At 41.7% G+C, this 18041-nt stretch overlaps 1 protein-coding gene, 1 long non-coding RNA gene and 1 other non-coding gene across 4 annotated transcripts in view; 1 reads left to right on the top strand and 2 right to left on the bottom strand.

The window, feature by feature from the left end:
* The window catches only part of MCMDC2 (minichromosome maintenance domain containing 2), a 49804-nt gene extending 37052 nt beyond the window's left edge, over positions 1–12752 (top strand). For both annotated transcript variants that reach the window (XM_055286186.2, XM_055286184.2), the window contains exon 15: positions 10929–12752. In XM_055286186.2, the coding sequence (XP_055142161.1) occupies positions 10929–11095 (167 nt within the window). In that variant the 3' untranslated portion in view covers positions 11096–12752. The remainder of the gene's footprint in view (positions 1–10928) is intronic.
* Positions 12753–13865: 1113 nt separating this feature from the next.
* Positions 13866–17497, bottom strand: LOC129486378 (uncharacterized). The gene is made up of 4 exons (XR_008658944.2): positions 17348–17497; positions 14536–14647; positions 14259–14331; positions 13866–14046 (listed from the first exon to the last, which is right to left on the bottom strand). It is a non-coding gene; the product is annotated as an uncharacterized lncRNA (long non-coding RNA).
* On the bottom strand, positions 14406–14494 carry LOC129487085 (small nucleolar RNA SNORD87). Its single transcript, XR_008659210.1, has one exon. It is a non-coding gene; the product is annotated as a small nucleolar RNA SNORD87 (small nucleolar RNA).
* Positions 17498–18041: the final 544 nt, after the last annotated feature.

Here is an 18041-nt window from a genome sequence, read left to right as displayed (position 1 = left end):
CAGTCTCAGGCAGTTCTTTATAGCAATATGAAAATAGACTAATACAGTAAATTGGTACTGCAGAGAGTGGGGTGCTGCTATAAAGATACCCAAAAATGTGGATGTGACTTTCTAACTTGACAACAGGCAGAGGGTGTAACAGTTTGGAGGGCTCAGAAGAAGATAGGAAGATGTGGGAAAGTTGGAACTTCCTAGAGACTTGTTGAATGTCTTTGACCAAAATGCTGATAGTGATATGGACAATGAAGTCCAGGCTGAGGTGGTCTCAGGTGGAGATGAAGAACTTGTTTGGAACTGGAATAAAGGTGACTCTTGCTGTGCTTTACAAAGAGAGAGACTGGTGCCATTTTGTTTCTGCCCTAGAGATCTGTGGAACTTTGAACTTGAGAGACATAATCAGAAATTGGAACCTAACGTTTAAAAGGGAAGCAGAACATTGAAGTTTGGAAAATTTGCAGTCTGATTATGCAGTAAAGAGGAAAAAACTCATTTTCTGGAGATAAATTCAAGCAGGCTGCAGAAATTTGCATAAGTAACGAGAAGCCAAATGTTAATCACCAAGACAATGGGGAAAATGTCTCCAGGGCATGTCAGAGGTCTTCACAGCAGCCCCTCCCCTCACAGTCCCAGAGGCCTAGGAGGAAAAATGGTTTTGTGGGCCAGGCCCAGGGCCTTGCTGCTTTGTGAAGTATCAGGACTTGGTGCCCTGCATCCCAGCCTTGGCTAAAAGGGGCTAACGTATAGCTCAGGCTGTTGCTTCAGAGGGTGCAAGCCCCAAACCTTGGTGGCTTACACATGGTGTTGGGCCTGCAGGTGCACAGCAGTCAAGAATTGAGGTTTGGGAACTTCTGCCTAGATTTCAGACAATGTATGGAAATGTGTGGATATCCTTGCAGTGTAGCCCTCATGGAGAACCTCTGCTAGGGCAGTGAGGAAGGGAAATGTGGGGTTGGAACCCCCACACACAGAGTCCCCACTGGGCACTCCCTAGTGTAGCTGTGAGAAGAGGGCCACTGTCCTCCAGACCCGAGAATGGTAGATCCACCAACAGCTTGAACCATCGCCTGGAAAAGCTGCAGACACTCAACACCAGCCTGTGAAAGCAGCGGGGAGAAGGGCTGTGCCCTACAAAGCCACAGGGGCAGAGCTGCCCAAAGCTGTGGGAGCCACTCTCTTACATCAGCATTATCTGGATGTGACACATGGAGTCAAAGGAGATCATTTTGGAACTTTAAGATTTGACTGGCCAGCCACAGTGGCTCACATCTGTAATCCCAGTACTTTGGGAGGCCGAGGTGGGTGGATCACCTGAGGTCAGGAGTTGAAGACCATCCTGGCCAACATGGTGAAACTCTGTCTCTACTAAAAATACAAAATTAGCTGGGCATGGTGGCGGGCGCCTATAATCCCAGCTACTTGGTAGGCTGAGGCTGGAGAATCGCTTGAACCTGGGAGACAGAGGTTGCAGTGAGACGAGATCATGCCATTGCACTCCAGCCTGGGCAACAAGAGCAAAACTCTGTCTCAAAAAAAAAAGATTACTGCCTCACTGGATTTTGGACTTGCATGGGGCTTGTAGCCCCTTCATTTTGGCCAATTTCTTCTATTTAGAACAGGTGTATTTACCCAATGCCTGTACCCCTATGATATTTAGGAGGTAACTAATTTGCTTTTGATTTTACAGGCTCATAGGTGAAAAGGACTTGCCTTATCTCAGATGAGACTTTGGACTTGGACTTTTGGGTTAATGCTAGAATGAATTAAAACTCTGGGGGACTGTTGGGAAGGCATGATTGGATTTGAACTGTGAAAGGGACATGAGATTTGGGAGGGGTCTGGGTAGACTGATATGGTTAGGCTTTGTGTCCTCACTTAAACTTCATCTTGAATTGTAATCCCCATAATCCCTACATGTCAAGGGAGAGACCAAATGAAGGTAACTGAATCATGGGGGTGATGTTCTTGTGATAGTGAGTGAGTTCTTATGAGATCTGATGGTTTTATAAGAGGCTCTTTCCTCTTCACTTGGAACTTCTCCTTCCTGCCGCCCTATGAAGAAGGTGCCTTGCTTCCCCTTCACCTTCCACTATGACTATAAGTTTCCTGAGGCCTCCTCAGCCATGCTGAACTGTGAGTCAATTAAACCTCTTTCCTTTATAAATTACCCAGTTTTGGGCAGTTCTTTGCAGCAGTATGAAAATGGACTAGTACAGTGACTATTTTGTCAAGACTTTAAGTATTTACTGAGGGAGGCCAAGCTTGGTGGCTCACGCCTATAATCCTAAAACTTTGGGGGTCCGAGGCAGGCAGATCACCGTAGATCAGGAGTTCAAGACAAGCCTGGCCAACATGGCGAAACTCTGTCTTCACTAAAAATACAAAAAAAAAAAAAAAATTAGCTGGGCCTGTTGCCAGCCGCCTATAATCCCAGCTACTCAGGAGGCTGAGGTAGGAGAATCGCTTGAACCCAGAAGGCAGAGGTTTCAGTGAGCTAAAATGGTGCCATTGCACTCCAGCCTGGGAGACAGAGTGAGACTGTCTCAATAAATAAATAAATAAATAAATAAATAAATAAATAAATAAATAGCATTTATTATTTTGGGAGGGAGGGAGGGAGAAAAAAACCATGTGAATATTTTTTTCACCTTTAGTTACTTTTCTTTTCATAATGAATTTCAGTTAGGTATATTGATTTTTTTTTTTCAATTTTTTTTTAGACAGTCTCGCTAGGAAGCGGAGGTTGCAGTGAGCCAAGATCATGCCACTGCACTCCAACCTGGGTGACAGAGGGAGACCAAACAAACAAAAAAACTTCTTGAAATTTAAAGTGCTACTCCAGTGAACACACCAATGATAAGAAAGCAAAACAGCCTTATTGCTGATATGGAGAAAGCTTTAGTGGTCTGGATAGATCAAACCAACCACAACATTCCCTTAAGCCAAACCCTAATCCAGAGCAAGGCCTTAACTCTCTCCAATTTTATGAAGGCTCAGAGAGGTAAGGCAGCTGCAGAAGAAAAGTCAAAAGCTACCGGAGGTTGGTTCATGAGGCTCAGGGAAAGCTACCATCTCTATAACATAAAAGTACAACATGAAGCAGCAAGTGTTGATGGAGAAGCTGCAGCAAGTTACCCAGAAAATCTAGCTAAGATCATGATGAAGGTGGCTACACTAAACAACAGATTTTCCATATAGACAAAACAGCCTTCTATTGGAAGAAGATGCCATCTAGGACCTTCATAGCTAGAAAGGAGACTTCAATGCCTGGCTTCAACGGTTCAAAGGACAGGCTGACTCCCTTGTTAGGAGCTAATGCAGCTGCTGACGTTGAGTCAAAGCCAATGTCCATATACCAGTCTGAAAATTTTAGGGCCCTTAAGAATTATGCTAATTATGCTCCGCTTGTACTCTAGAAAGGGAAAAACAAGGCCAGGATGACAGCACTTCTGTTTACTACATGGTTTACTGAATATTTGAAGCCCACTGTGAAGATCTACTGCTCAGAAAAAAAGGATTCCCAGGGCTGGGTGTGGTGGCTCATGCCTATAGTCTCAGCACTTTGGGAGGCCGAGGCGGGTGGATCACAAGGTCAGGAGTTCAAGACCAGCCTGGCCAAGATGGTGAAACCCTGTCTCTACTAAAAATACAAAAATTAGCTGGGTGTGGTGGCGGGCGCCTGTAATCCCAGCTACTCGGGAGGCTGAGGCAGAGAACTGCTTGAACCCAAGAGGCAGGGGTTGCAGTGAGCTGAGATTGCACCATTGCACTACAGCCTGGGTGACTGGGCGAGACTCTGTCTCAAGGAAAAAAAAAAAAAAAAAGGATTCCCTTCAAAAGATTACTGCTCATTGACAATGCACCTGGTCCCCCAAGAGCTCTAATGAAGATGTCCAAGGACATGAATATTGTTATTATGCCTGCTAACATGCATTCTGCAGCCCCTGGATCAAGAAGTAATTTCAACATTCAAGCCTTGTTATTTTAGAAATACATTTCATAAGTCCATCACTGTCATGATTCCTCTGATGGAGCTGGGCAGTCATTGAAAACCTTCTGGAAAAGATTCACCATTCTAGATGTGATTAAGAACAATCATGATTTATGGGAGGAGGTCAAAATATCTACATTAACAGGAATTTGGAAGAAGTTGATTCCAGCCCTCCTGGATGACTTTGAGGGGTTCAAGACTTCAGTGGAGGAAGTAACTGCAAATGTGGTGGCAACAGCAAGAGAACTAGAATTAGAAGTGGAGTCTGAAGATGTGACTTAATTGCTATAGACTGATGATCAAACATGAACGGATAAGAAGTTGCTTCTTATGGATGTAAAGAAAGTGGTTTCTTGAGATGGAATCTATTCCTGGGGAAGATTCTGTGAACATTGTTGAAATGACAACAAAGGATTTAGAATAGTCCATAAACTTAGTTGATAAAGCAGTGGCAGTGTTTGAGGGGATTGCCTGCAATTTTGAAAGAAGTTCCACTGTGGGTAAATATGCTATCAAACAACATCACCCTAAAGCCCATCAATGATAGACTGGATAACAAAAATGTGGCACATATACACCATGGAATACTATGCAGCCATAAAAAAGAATGAGTTCATGTACTTTGCAGGGACATGGATGAAGCTGGAAACCATCATTCTCACCAAACTAACACAAGAACAGAAAACCAAACACCACATGTTCTCACTCATAAGTGGGAGTGGAACAATGAGAACACATGGACACAGGGAGGGGAACATCACACACTGGGGCCTGTTGGTGAGGAGAGCTAGGGGAGGGATAGCATTAAGATAAATACCTAATGTAGGTGATGGGTTGATGGGTGCAGCAAACCACCATGGCACGTGTATACCTATTACAAACCTGCATGTTCTGCACATGTACCCCAGAACTTAAAGTGTAATAAAAAACATAAATAAAATTAAAATGACCAAAAAAGAAAAACCAACATCACATGCTACAAAGAAATCTTTCATGAAAGGAAGAGTCAATTGATGCAGCAAACTTCATTATTGTCTCATTTTAAGAAATTGTCACAGCCATCCCAACCTCCAGCAAACAGTATGCTGATGTTGATCAATCGGCAGTCATCTACATGGAGACAAGACCTTCCACTAGCAAAAAGATTATGACTCCTGAGGGAAGAGGATGATTTTTAGCATTTTTTAGCAATAAAGCATTTTTAAATTAAGATATGTTTGGATCTTATTTTTAGACATAATGCTATTACACACTTAGTAGACTACAATATAGGGTAAATATAACATTTATGTACATTGGGAAGACAAATAATTGACGTGGCTTGCTTTATTGTGATATTCACTTTTTTGTAGTAATCTGGAACTGAACCTGCAATATCTCTGAGGTATGGCTGTATATATTAAAGTAAAACTGTAAAGGTAATTTGAGGTTAATTATAATTTGAGGATTGATGTATTAAAATTATAGTGTGTTATATGTTCTCATAATATGCCTCATAATTATCACTATTTGAACTAAATATTCATGATCTTTTTTCCAATCTGTGAGTCAATATTTATTGAATGATAACTAGGTGCTAGGCACTAGTTACATAGTAGTGAAAAAAAGTTGCAGTCTCTGCCCTGGTAGAACTTACAGCCTAGTGAGAGAACAGACATTAAAAAGTGAACACATGGGCTGGGCGCAGTGGTTCACACCTATAATCCCAACACTTTGGGAGGCCGGGGCAGTGGATCACTTGAGGTCAGGAGTTCGAGACCAGCCTGGACAAATGGTGAAACCCCGTCTCTAATAAAAATACAAAAACTAGCTGGGTGTGGTGGTGTGTGCCTATAGTCCCAACTACTTGGGAGGCTGAGGTAGGAGAACTGCTTGAACCTGGTAGGCGGAGGTTGCAGTGAGCTGAGATCGTACCACTGCCCTCCAGCCTGGGCGACAGAGCAAGACTCTGTCTAAAAAAAAAAAAAAAAAAAAAAGTAAACACATGGCAGGGCATCATGGCTCATGCCTGTAATCCCAGCACTTTGGGAGGCCAAGGTGGGAGAATCACTTGAGCCCAGGAGTTCGAGACCAGCTTGGGCAACATGGTGAGACCTCCCATCTACACACACAAAAAATTTTTTAATAGATGGGTGTGATGGTGCATACCTGTAGTCCCAACTACTCGGTAAGCTGAGGTGGGAGGATGGCTTGAGCCCAGGAGGTCAAGGCTGCAATGAGCCATGATCATGCCACTGCACTTTAGCCTGGGCAACAGGGTGAGACCCTGTATAAAAAAAAAAAGAGACACTAATGAATATATAATACAAATTGAGATCGATGCTATGAAGAAAATCAATAGGACGTTATGAGAAAGAACAATGGAAGGGACTTACTTTGGATTTTAGGGAGACCTCTCCAAGGAAATGATATTTATTTAAGCAGATAGCTGAAGAATGAGAAGTCAAGTTAGAGGGAAACCACATATGCAGATGTTTTCAAAATACTGAAAGAGGGCCAGGGTGGCTAAAACATAGTAAGCAGAGTAAGCATCGTAGTTGAGGTTAGAGAGGAAAGTAAGACCAGACAGACCATGGTAGAAAATTGGGATTGTAATCCAAATGCAATGAGGAACAGAGAACTAATGTGATCAATTATATTTTTGAAATACCATGTTTGGAGTTGGTATGGAGAATGGGTTGGAGGTGTGGAGAATGGTGTGGAGAATGGTTAAGAGCAGAAAGTGGGAGACCAGTTGTTGTAGTCCAGTTAGTTGATAATGAGAGATTCAACTAGGTAGAGTCAGTAGAAATGGAAAGAAATTAGTGAATTACAGATACACATTAGATGCACAAACCAATAGGTTGTACTCATGAACTAGATTTAAGAGTTGGGGGCAGCGGAAGGGAGGAGAGGGGGTAATTAAGGAAAACTCCCATGTTTCTGCCTTGAGTAGCTGGGTGGATAATCATGTCATTTACCAAGATTGGGGAGAAAGAAAGAAAAAGAGCTGGGAGAAAAATCAAATTATAGATATAACTTTGAGATATTCTATAGACTGAGCACAGTGGCTCACATCTGTAATCCCAGCACTTTGGGAGGCCAAAGCGAAAGGATTGCTTGATCCCAGGAGTTTGAAACCAGCCTGGGCAACATAGCAAGACCCTAATTTAAAAAAATAAATAAATGGCCAGGAGCAGTGGCTCACACCAGCACTTTGGGAGGCCAAGGTGGGCAGATCACAAGGTCAGGAGTTCAAGACCAGCCTGGCCAACATGGTGAAACCCTGTCTCTACTAAAAAGACAAAAATTAATTGGGCGTGGTGGCACGCGTCTGTAATCCCAACTACTCAGGAGCCTGAGGCAGGAGAATCGCTTGAATCCGGGAGGCAGAGGTTGCAGTGAGCCAAGATCATGCCACTGCACTCCAGCCTAGGTGACAAAGCAAGACTCTGTCTCAAAAAAAAAAAAAAAAAGTTTTATATATATATATATATATATATGAATTTTTGTTCATTCCTACTTAAGCAGTGGAGGAAAAGTGTGAGTATATATATAACTTTTCTTTTTTAAAGGACATATCCTACGGATATATCAATAGAGAGATAAAAGAATCTGGAGCTTAGAGAAAAGTTCTAACCTAGGAATATAATTTAGGAATCACCAGCATAGAGATGGTACTCAAAGCCAAGGAATGGATGAAATCACCTAGATAGAGACTAGTGGGAACCCCAGGACTGCCCTTGAAGATTCCAATATTTATAAGTGGGGTTGTGGAGGAGGAACTAACAAAGGAGGCTAGGAAGCAGCAGCTAGAATGTAGAAAGAAAATCAAGTGTGTGATTTTCTTTCTAAGAAATGAGAGTTTTTCCAGAAAGGGGCAGAGTGGTCAACTGAATCACATGCTACTGAGAGTTTGAGTAAGATTCAGTTTGGTAAGCTAAAGGTTGTAGGTAGCCATGATCAGAGCTATTTCAGTGGCGTGGGAATAGAGATGAGGCTATGGAGACAGCACACATAGACAAACTATGAAGATGAGGAAAGAAGTGAGGGAATTGCTGGAGAAGGATGTGTGGTTCAGGAAGGAACTTTTTTTTTTTTAAAGATAGAAGGTATAAAATCATATGATGTGCAGTAAAGAGTAAACTAATAACATTATAGAAAGACAGGAAGATCAACAAGTGAAGTACAAAAAAGGTGAGGGGGATAGGATCCAGGGTGCATGTATTGGTCTCTGATAGATGGGTCACTTCTTCATTTTACAGATGGGAAGAAAATGGACACAGAACCAGGTAGGTTTGTAAGTTTGGCCATATACTTTACTTGATGTCATCAGCTGAAAATGAAAAGTTTGAGGAGGAAATAATGGAATATAATAATCATCGTGGGGGCTAGAAGAGAAGTGTCCGAGGGAAACTCAGCAGGGTTGCCAAGCAGGTGATCGTTTGGAGTTACTGTGACTCACTTAAAGGGAAAAGAAGAAATGCCAGTTGTGTGATTTTCTGCCTAGCAGCCTTTGTGCCAGCACAAGGTGAATGGTTGGGTTCGTGCAGAGTTGAGGTTTTGATAGGTGAGTGTGGCAGAGTGGTGCTGAGGGGCAAAGGAGTGGGGGGACTGGCTAAAGGGAGGGACTTTTAAGCTGGTTAAGGAAGGAAGTGAATTAGAGGAAGCAGATTGGAGTCTCTGAAGTAGACCTGACACATTTGAGCAAGTGAACTGGAAGCATAGGAGGTAGAGTAGGGGAGTGGGTTGTGGTTTTGAAGTAAGTGGGAACTCAAGGTTTTGAATTAAGTTTCTGGTGATACTAGTTTCCTATGACTGTGGGATGTATGGGTGAGGTGGAAGGGAAAGGTGGGACATCGCAAGGGAGTTATATGGGTCATCCACATGAAAATCACTGAATGTCAGGTATTAGGGAAGAAAGGAAGATTTTGAGCAGTGTTGAGAACTGCTGGTTGACTATAGAAGGAGAAGGATAGTAAAACCAGGTGGCACTGAGCATCAAAGCAGAAAGGATTTTTACCAAAAGGGAAGCATGGGAAAGAATGTTCTGGAAGCAGCAGAGGGGCAGCAAGCTAGGCTCTGACTGTGTCTTGTGACACTATGTATATGGGATGTTTGGGGAAAAAATAGCTTCATTTTGGAGAGGCATAAGGAAAGCAGTGTTCTTAAGAGATAGTAAGCTTTCAGAGAAGATCAGGTAGGAAAGGAAGCAGTCAGAAGTCTGAGGCTGTTCTTATGAGGCTCTAGGAAGGTGGGCACTGCTTGGCACAGTTGCTAAACTGTACTCTTGGCCTGTCACATTAAGTGCTTGTTCAATGAATTAATGAATAAAAGAGAAGAGCTTACCTCCTCATGGTCAATTTTTAAATTGAAGTAAAATATAAAATCTACTTATTTTAACCATTTTAAAATGTTCAGTTCAGTGTGTTTAGTACATTCACATTCACACTGTTGTGCAACCATCACCACTGTTCGTCGCCAGAGCTTTTTCATCTTCCCAAACTGAAACTGTGTACCCATTAAACAAAAACTCCTCGTTTCCTCCTCTGCTCCTCCTGGGAGCCATCACTCTACTGCCTCTATGAATTTGACTATTCTAGGTACCTCATATAAGTGGAATCATATATTTGTCCTTTCATGACTGGCTTATTTCACTTAGCATAATGTTCTCAAGGTTCATCCATATTGTGCATGTATTAGAATTTCCTTCCTTTTAAGGCTGAATAATATCCTATTGTATGTAAATACAATGTTTTGTTTATCCATTCACCTGTCAATGGACATTTCTGTTGCTTCCACCTTTGTCTATTGTGAATTACACTGCTATGAACGTGGGTGTGCTAATATCTCTTTAAGACCCTGCTTTCAGTTCTTTTGGGTATATACCCAGAAGTGAAATTGCTGTATCATACAGTAATTGTTTACTCTTTTTGATGAACTGCCATCCTGTTTTCCACAGTGGGTGCACCATTTTCCATTCCCAACAGTGCACAAAGCTTCTAATTTCTCCACATCCTAACACTTGTCATTTTCTGTTTATTTTTATAATAAATCCTTATGGGTGTGAGGTGGTAGCTCATCGTAGTTTTGATTTGTATTTTCCTAGTGATTAGTGATGTTGAACATCTTTCTCATGTGCTTATTGGTCATTTGTTTTTCTTTAGAGAAATATTAGTTCTCTGCCTATTTTTTAATGATTATTTTCTTACTGTGGATTTATAGACCCGTTTATCAGAAATATGATTTGCAAGTATTTTCTCCCATTCCATGAGTTGCCTTTTCACTGTTGACTGTATTGTTTTATGCAGTTTTAAATTTTGATGTGGTCCCATTTATGTGTATTTTCTTTTGGTGCCTGTACTTTTGACGTCACATTCAGGAAATCATGGCCAAATCCAAAGTGAGTCTGTCCTTTCCCCTAGAATGGTCTTGAAACCCTTCCATAGATTTATGTTGTCAGCCTTTATGTGAATGGTTTTAATAACTGAGAAATGTACTACAATGTCTTTATCTTTGATCGTCCACTTAACCTTTATCAAATAAAGATTAGTATTTCCCTACCTTCCAGTACCTTTTCTCCCTACTCCTGTCGCCTCCTCACATCACTCTTCAGCTTCAAAACTATAATGACTATTTCAGTAGAAGACAAATTTCTAGTTCCAAACTTTAAAATATAAACATCAACATACTTCTTCCATTGGCCCTGGTACCAATGTTTGTGCATTTACTGAACCTGCTTTCTGGGTTTCAGAAAACAAGAGTCAGATTTCAATGATTATTGAAATACTCTACTGAATAGGTCAGAACTTAATTTTTTAACTTTTATTTTTCACAGAACCACATGGGCTCAGACTTAATTTTTAAGATTCCATTAAAATATTTTGGTTGAAAATGTGATTTCATACTTGTCATTTTAAGGAGTATTTGTCATTTACACTCTATTATCTTCTTCATTTAGGGGCCACGGTATTTTGTGTTGCTCCGAATGCAGTATTTCCATTTGAACTGTATAATGAAGAATACTTAGAGCAAAGGGATCTCTATCTGACTCAGTGCCAAGAACAGCTGGAACAATTTATTGCCACATATGGACCTGGGACAACTATTTTCTCTAGTGATGAATAAGCAATTTAAGGAATTTTTGTTAATTCCTACTTAAGCAGTGGAGAAAAAGTGTGAGTATTTTGAGAGTGACTTTGAAGTAATGCTTTGATAATACTCTGTACAGGAATATGTTACAATACTATTTTTAAAAATATAAAATATAGTCCCGTCAAAACTAATTGCTAATGGGATAAATACTAATCCAAACCTCTAAAACCAACAGAATTTTAAAACTTAGAACAATGTGGACAATTTAAAATGATAAAGTTGTCAAGGAGAATACTATAAAGAAAAACCTGTCAGCCCAGAATACCAGTGGTGAACAGGTAAAAATGTAAAGAATGTTGCAATTTAAGCAGTGTGTAAAATGGCAACCTTTATGTAGTTCACTCTACTGTCACAAGATGGCAATAACTCTTTACCTACAAATTACTCTAAAACATTTTTCTTCCACTTGTGAACTTGCTAAACTGATGAGTAAATACTTTATATAACCCGAAGCTTCAAATGTAAGGCCTTTTCATACTTTTTACTGGCATGTCCATTACATACTACTGTTTTAGAAGCCCTAAATATGGAATTGGGAAAAGCCTTGGAAGTTTTCCATATGTATATGCTAGGTTAAATGAAAAAAATACTTTACACGGAAACAAGGAGCCAATAACTTACAAACTGGCTCTCTAACCCTAACTGGTTACAAGAAAGGTTCCAAAAGGCAAAGAAACCAACTTGCAAATCTAGTCCTCATTTTTGGAGGGAAGATATCTGCTCTGAAAAGATAGGGGCACCATGAGAAAACAAATCCATCTTGTAAAATTTATAAATCCTTTTTAGTTCAGTTTCCATAACTTTAATAAAAGATCAGTTCTATTCACAGAAAAGCAAAATGTCATTACCAAATTGCCACTTTATTAACCAAGATGTTACCATGCATCAATTCTTTCAAAACTGGTCCCTTAACAGAGATGCTTAACTACACAGCTGGACCTCTCCCATTCTCCACAGGACCCAGAGGAAGTTGTTCACTATTATTGAATACCTACTAGTAGCAGGGAGTAAACAGTATTAGTTTTCAGAAGCCAAAGGTAGTGTTTCTGTTTTTGTTTCTTGAGACGGGGTCTCTCTGTCACCCAGGCTGGAGTGCAGTGGTGTGATCTTGGCTCACTGCAACCTCCACCTCCCGGGTTCAAGCGATTCTGCTGCTGGGATTACAGGTACACTCCACCATGATCGGCTAATTTTTGTATTTTTAGTAGAGACAAGGTTTCACCATGTTGGCCAGGCTGGTCTTGAACTCACGACCTTAGGTGATCTGCCTGCCTCAGCCTCCCAAAGTGCTAAGATTACAGTTATGAGCCAACACGACTGGCAACAAAGGTAGCTTTCAACAAAATATTTACATATTACAGTTCTATAATGTTAAGACGTTTATTTTGTGCTTCTCAAATACTACATTTCAAACATGTCTGGCTCTTTGTGGGGAAGGCAAAACACATTCCTATTTTATAAAACTAGGATCCTTTTACAATTGGAAAGCTTAAAAACACTATTTTTTATTTTTATTTTTGAGATGGGCTGTCACCGTTTGGAGGGCAGTGGCGCCATCTCAGCTCCCTGCAGCCTTGACCTTGCAAGCAATTCTCCCACCTTAGCCCTCGAGTAGCTGGGACTACAGGGACATGCTACCACCCTGGGATAACTTCTGCATTTTTTGTAGAGATGGTATTTTGCTGTGTTTCCCAGGCTGGTCTCAAGTTATCCTCCCATCTCAGTACCTCAGCTTTCCAGTGTTGGGATTACAGGAGTGAGCCACCATGCATGGCACCAAGATGGCTTTTATTTACTTATCTATATTTATATATACATATTTATATGTAGCTGTCACCCAAGCTGTAGTGTACTGATGCAATCATAGCTCACTGCCACCTTAATCTCCCCAGCTCAAAAAACCCAACCTCAGTCTCAAAGATGGTTACTTCACCACAAAAAAATTAAAATGTTTAAGTTTCTCATTAAAGAGTAGACGTGTACATTCAGAAATTATGGGAGGTAATTCATTAACATTAAATATGATGCCAATGGTATTTTAAAGGTTATTGGAGAATTAGAAGGGGGTGGGGTGCAAGATGAAAAATTAATGGGTGCAATGTACACCATTCAGGTAATGGCTGCACAAAAAGCTCAGACTCCAAACTACTTCATATACCTATGCAACAGAACTGCACTTGTACCCCCCAAGTCTATACTGAGGGAAGTGACTAAGATGTTGCTATACAGGTTTTATACCATTTATCATATAAAAACTATAACCTTGGTAAAAGGAATTTGTAAGCTAGTACTCAACAGGAGAAAAGATTTAGCTCTAAACCTTCACCCAGATATAAATTCAGCTTTAGAATTCTTGCCAATTTAGTCCTAGACAGACTGGTCTGCTCAGTCATTTCTCTTAACATAGCATACTGCTTAGTTATTACATGTACTAGTATTAGGATGACTTTTTTGTTCACAAAGATGAAAGCAAACTGAATAAAAAAGGTGAAACCTTTATCTGTAAGGGGGAATTTGATTGCTATTTGGTATTAAAGAGTTTTAAGATTCCAACCACCTGGTACAACAGCAGGCTCTGAAGGGGAAGACAGACAGGGAACCTAGAGGTACAAGCAATGTCTCCCCAGCTGTCGGCCTCAATGAGAATCACCACCCATAAATAAGCTAATTATTGACAAGATTATCTTTCGAATATGTTCAAAACAGGTCTGACTAGTGACTATGAGAATGGAGCTATTTAGAGTTGATTTAAAAGAAAACACTTTATTGTTCAGCAATTAAAAGTTAGCAAAATATGTATTTTTCTCCATAATTCATTGTGATGTTATCAACATCAAGTAAAATGCTCATTTTCATCATTTGCTTCTGTTCATGTTTTCTTGAACAAGTCTTCAATTTTCCTTCCAAAATGCTGCATGCCACACCTCCAAAACAAAGTCAGAAACCACAGTGAAAATCATTCCATAACTCAAAGTTCTCATATAACCTCAATATTCACAAGTGCCCCTCAAAAAATTAATGTTGAGAATACCACACATGCAAAAGCAACTTCAACAAGAATCTGCCCCCACCCTTTGAAGTTTATCAGATACTTTCTGAACTGTCAGCAGACAGAGTTGCTTGACAAATCACTTACTTGAGGTAACGAAGGAAGCAGAAGTATTTTTAAACATGACAGCTAAGAACATTCATCTACAGCAACCTATATGCTAAAAAGAAAGAATATTCACCCTTAATTAAATTATTGCCTTACATACATATCAGTAATTAATCAATGTACATTACTGGCATCTCAGTCTTAAAATTATTTCTTCAAAGACACCCTCAGCTGGGTAAACGGCAAAAAGTAATTTAAGTCATCATTGTGCCAGCTATTAAACCTCACATAACTAACATTAATTAAATTTAGGTACCTCGATACATGCCACGTGATCCTAGTAGTTTTTTCACAGCCTTCTACAAGTTTTTGGAAAACATTTGTCATGATGACCTTCATACACCTTCACCTCAAAGGCTTTCTTGCACCTGGAAATTAAATATTACATTTTGAATTCCCATTTTTATTTGCATTTTGTTGGGCATCTTATATGTAGGAATGGTCCAAGAAGAGAATCTCATTCCTTTAGGAACTGTACTTGCAACTTACCTTTCAGATTCCCAAACCACTTTTTAATAAAAAAATACTATTATTCGATTACCTTTTTCTGCTTTTTTGATAGCCAATACTGACAAACCCAAACCTCTGTAACTGAGTATGTTTGTCTGATTAGCACCTAATAATTCCACAAATGAGCTTATTCCAAACTGGAAACAGGAGCCATTAGCACTGGCAGGAAAATGGTGGAAACATTTCATGATCTCCTTCACTGTGGCAGTTTTGATTTTAAGACATAATGGTCATAGTACACAGCCATTGCTTTTCTGTCTCACAGCTCCACGAGGATGAGCTATGAGCCAGGTTAGATGTATAAAAACTAACGTCAAGACCTTCACCTAAAAACATTATAACGGCAAACCTAGCAGTTTTAGAACAGGGATACCTATATTGGCATTTTTACTGGACACATTCCTGTAAAAATAAGTCCCAAGTTAACTAAAAACTGCAAAGAACATGGACTGGGGCAAAAAATCATGTCATACAGCACCTCAGGAGAATAAATCATTGAGCCAGGCAGCAATAGGAAATGATTTATGAAGACATACAAGGTTAGACCTTGCAAAAACAATCATTTTCATGTGCTGAAATGCTGAAAATATTTCACACAATATTAGGAATATAAACTACTGGTTTGAATAATTCAAAAAAATTAACTGAAACAAAAAAAGTTTCAGTTTAATATTATGATTCACAGGAACTACAGACAACTACATGCATAATCCTGTTTTTACAAAGCTTAAAAAATGGGCCGGACACGGTGTCTCCCGCCTGTAATCCTAGCACTTTGTGGGGGCCGGGGCAGGTGGATCACCTGAGGTCAGGAGTTCTGGACCAGCCTGGCCAAACCCTGTCTCCACTAAATATACAAACATTAACTGGGCATGATGGTGGGTGCCTGTAATTCCAGCTACTCGGGAGGCTGAGGAAGGAGAATCGCTTGAACCTGGGAGATGGAGGTTGCAGTGTGCCGAGATCGCGCTACTGCACTCCAGCCTGCACGACGGGAACGAGAATCCATCTCAAAAAAGCAACAAAAAAACCCACAAAGCTATCCACATGACCCCCCTCCCCAACAAAACCCAAAGACTGATGGGCACAAAATTCCAAATGGTGGATACCTATGAATAGGAAGCAGGGAAATGTAAACAATAGATATCCTAGTATTGGTAATATAGTTCTCAAATGTATCGGTGGATTCTTTTGTATTATGCTTCAGAACTTTCCTGCACTACCAATTTTATCAATTATTTAGTTTGGAAATTTTTAGAAGTCCCAGCACTTACCAGTGAAAACAGAATTCAAGCTACTGAAGCCTCAAAAATAAGAATACCAAAAATATTTCAAGGATAAGCCATGACATTCGTCTTCTTGGCAGTTAATGATTATTTCAGACGAAGCAATGCATTTCAAATTTGAAGAAAAAAAAAAACAACCTATACCAAGTCTCACTGATGAAATTTTAAAATTTGTTTCTATGGCTGGGCGCGGTGACTCACGCCTATAATCCCAGCACTTTGGGAGGCCTAGGCGGGTGGATCACGAGTGGTCAGGCTGGTCAGGAGTTCAAGACTAGCCTGGCCAGATGGTGAAACCCCGTCTCTACTAGAAATACAAAAATTAGCCAGGCATGGTGGCAGGTGCCTGTAATTTCAGCTACTCAAGAGGCTGAGGCAGAGAACTGCTTGAACCCAGGAGGTGGAGGATTCAGTGAGCCAAGATCGCGCCACTGCACTCCACCCTGGGCAACAGAACAGACTCTGGCACACACACAAAAAAAAGTTTCTGAATAGCTAACAGGTTTTCCCAGCCTCCCAGTTGCTGACCGGTTTCTTCTGTATTATGTCCAGAAATACACATCTCTATGTAAATACAAGCATCTCCGTGTGTAGCGGGCATTTAGCCTAAGGGCCTCCTATACTCGCACGTGTTGTTCTCCCACCTCCATGCCTTGACTTTAGAGCGTATTACGAAGGAAGGTCCAGGAACAAATACCGACTAGCTCTACGAATGGGTCGAGACTAGTAATGACTCAGTAAACTGCGCTTATTACAATTTCAAAGCCACTCACAAAGTACGGTTAACTAAGGGTCGTCCTGAAACACCTAAGGGATAATCACCTTCCTATTTATAAAATGCTCCCTTTTAAGGAAAACAAGCTGCCTATTAAGAGCCTGAAACCGCCAAGGCCGCACGCACAGCTTTGCTGGGGACACGAGAGATCTGGCCAAGGGAGGGTGGAGCACGAACCCCCCGACGGTCCCTTGCAGGCACCTCCTTAAGTCAGAAGGCCCTTGACCAGTTTCTAAGCAGAGGACAGTGAACCGGTGTTGACGGAGAAAGGTCAGCTAAGCCTCCCAGGTGGTTACTCACAAAACGCGACTGCGCAGATGGCTTGTGGGGAAAGCTCGTGGGCCTTGGGGGCACCGGGAGCGTAGCTTTTTGGCCTACGCAGCAGCCGCCCGCTCCGCTGCGCCCGGGGAAGGGACAAGGGCGCCGCGCTCGGCACCCATATGGCGGAGGAACCCGGCACGTAGAGGAGGAAGACCTAAGACCGCGATCACTCTCACCTCGCAGAGCCCAGCTACGGGCCCGCAGGCTCCGCCGCCGCCACCACACCGGCATGACTGACGGCTCTTCGCGCTTCTTCCTCCCTCGCCGGTCGCGCGGGAAAGGAAGAGCGACATCGGAGGGCAGCTCTTAGGCACTCCGGTGACCCCGCCCCTTCCGGTATGCGGCCCCGCCCCTCCGCGAGTGCGAAGGGGGAGCTGAGTGCAGGGTCTCTGGGGAGAGGGCGGAGGGGAGATGAGGCCCGCACTTTAGCCCTCTGCTCTGGTTGCGCTGTGTGGCGACGCTGTGTGCCACACAGCAAGTTTATGTGGGGGCTTTGTGACTTCCCGCAGGGGCTTTTCAGGCTCAGGAGTAGCTCTGCTAGAGCTAGTCAATGATTAATCTACTAGTTTGCAGTGGATGCAAACGAGCAGAATATGCCCTAAAAGGCTGGGCGCAGTGGCTTAAGCCTGTAATCCCAGACGTTTGGGAGGCCTAGGCAGGAGGATCACCCAATGTCAGGAGTTCCAGACCAGCCTGGCCAACATGGTGAAACCCCCATCTCTACTAAAAACACAAAAAAATTGGCCGATTGTGGTGACGCGTGCCTGTAGTCCCAGCTACCCGGGAGGCTGAGGCACAAGAAATCGCTTGAACCCGGGCAGCGGAGGTTGCAGTGAGCCAACATAGTGCCACTGCACTCTCTGCCTGGGT

Source organism: Symphalangus syndactylus, chromosome 7, assembly GCF_028878055.3.
Source record: "Symphalangus syndactylus isolate Jambi chromosome 7, NHGRI_mSymSyn1-v2.1_pri, whole genome shotgun sequence".
In the NCBI taxonomy this organism is placed as follows: Eukaryota; Metazoa; Chordata; class Mammalia; order Primates; family Hylobatidae; genus Symphalangus; species Symphalangus syndactylus.
This window is presented reverse-complemented; position numbering and strand designations above follow the sequence as displayed.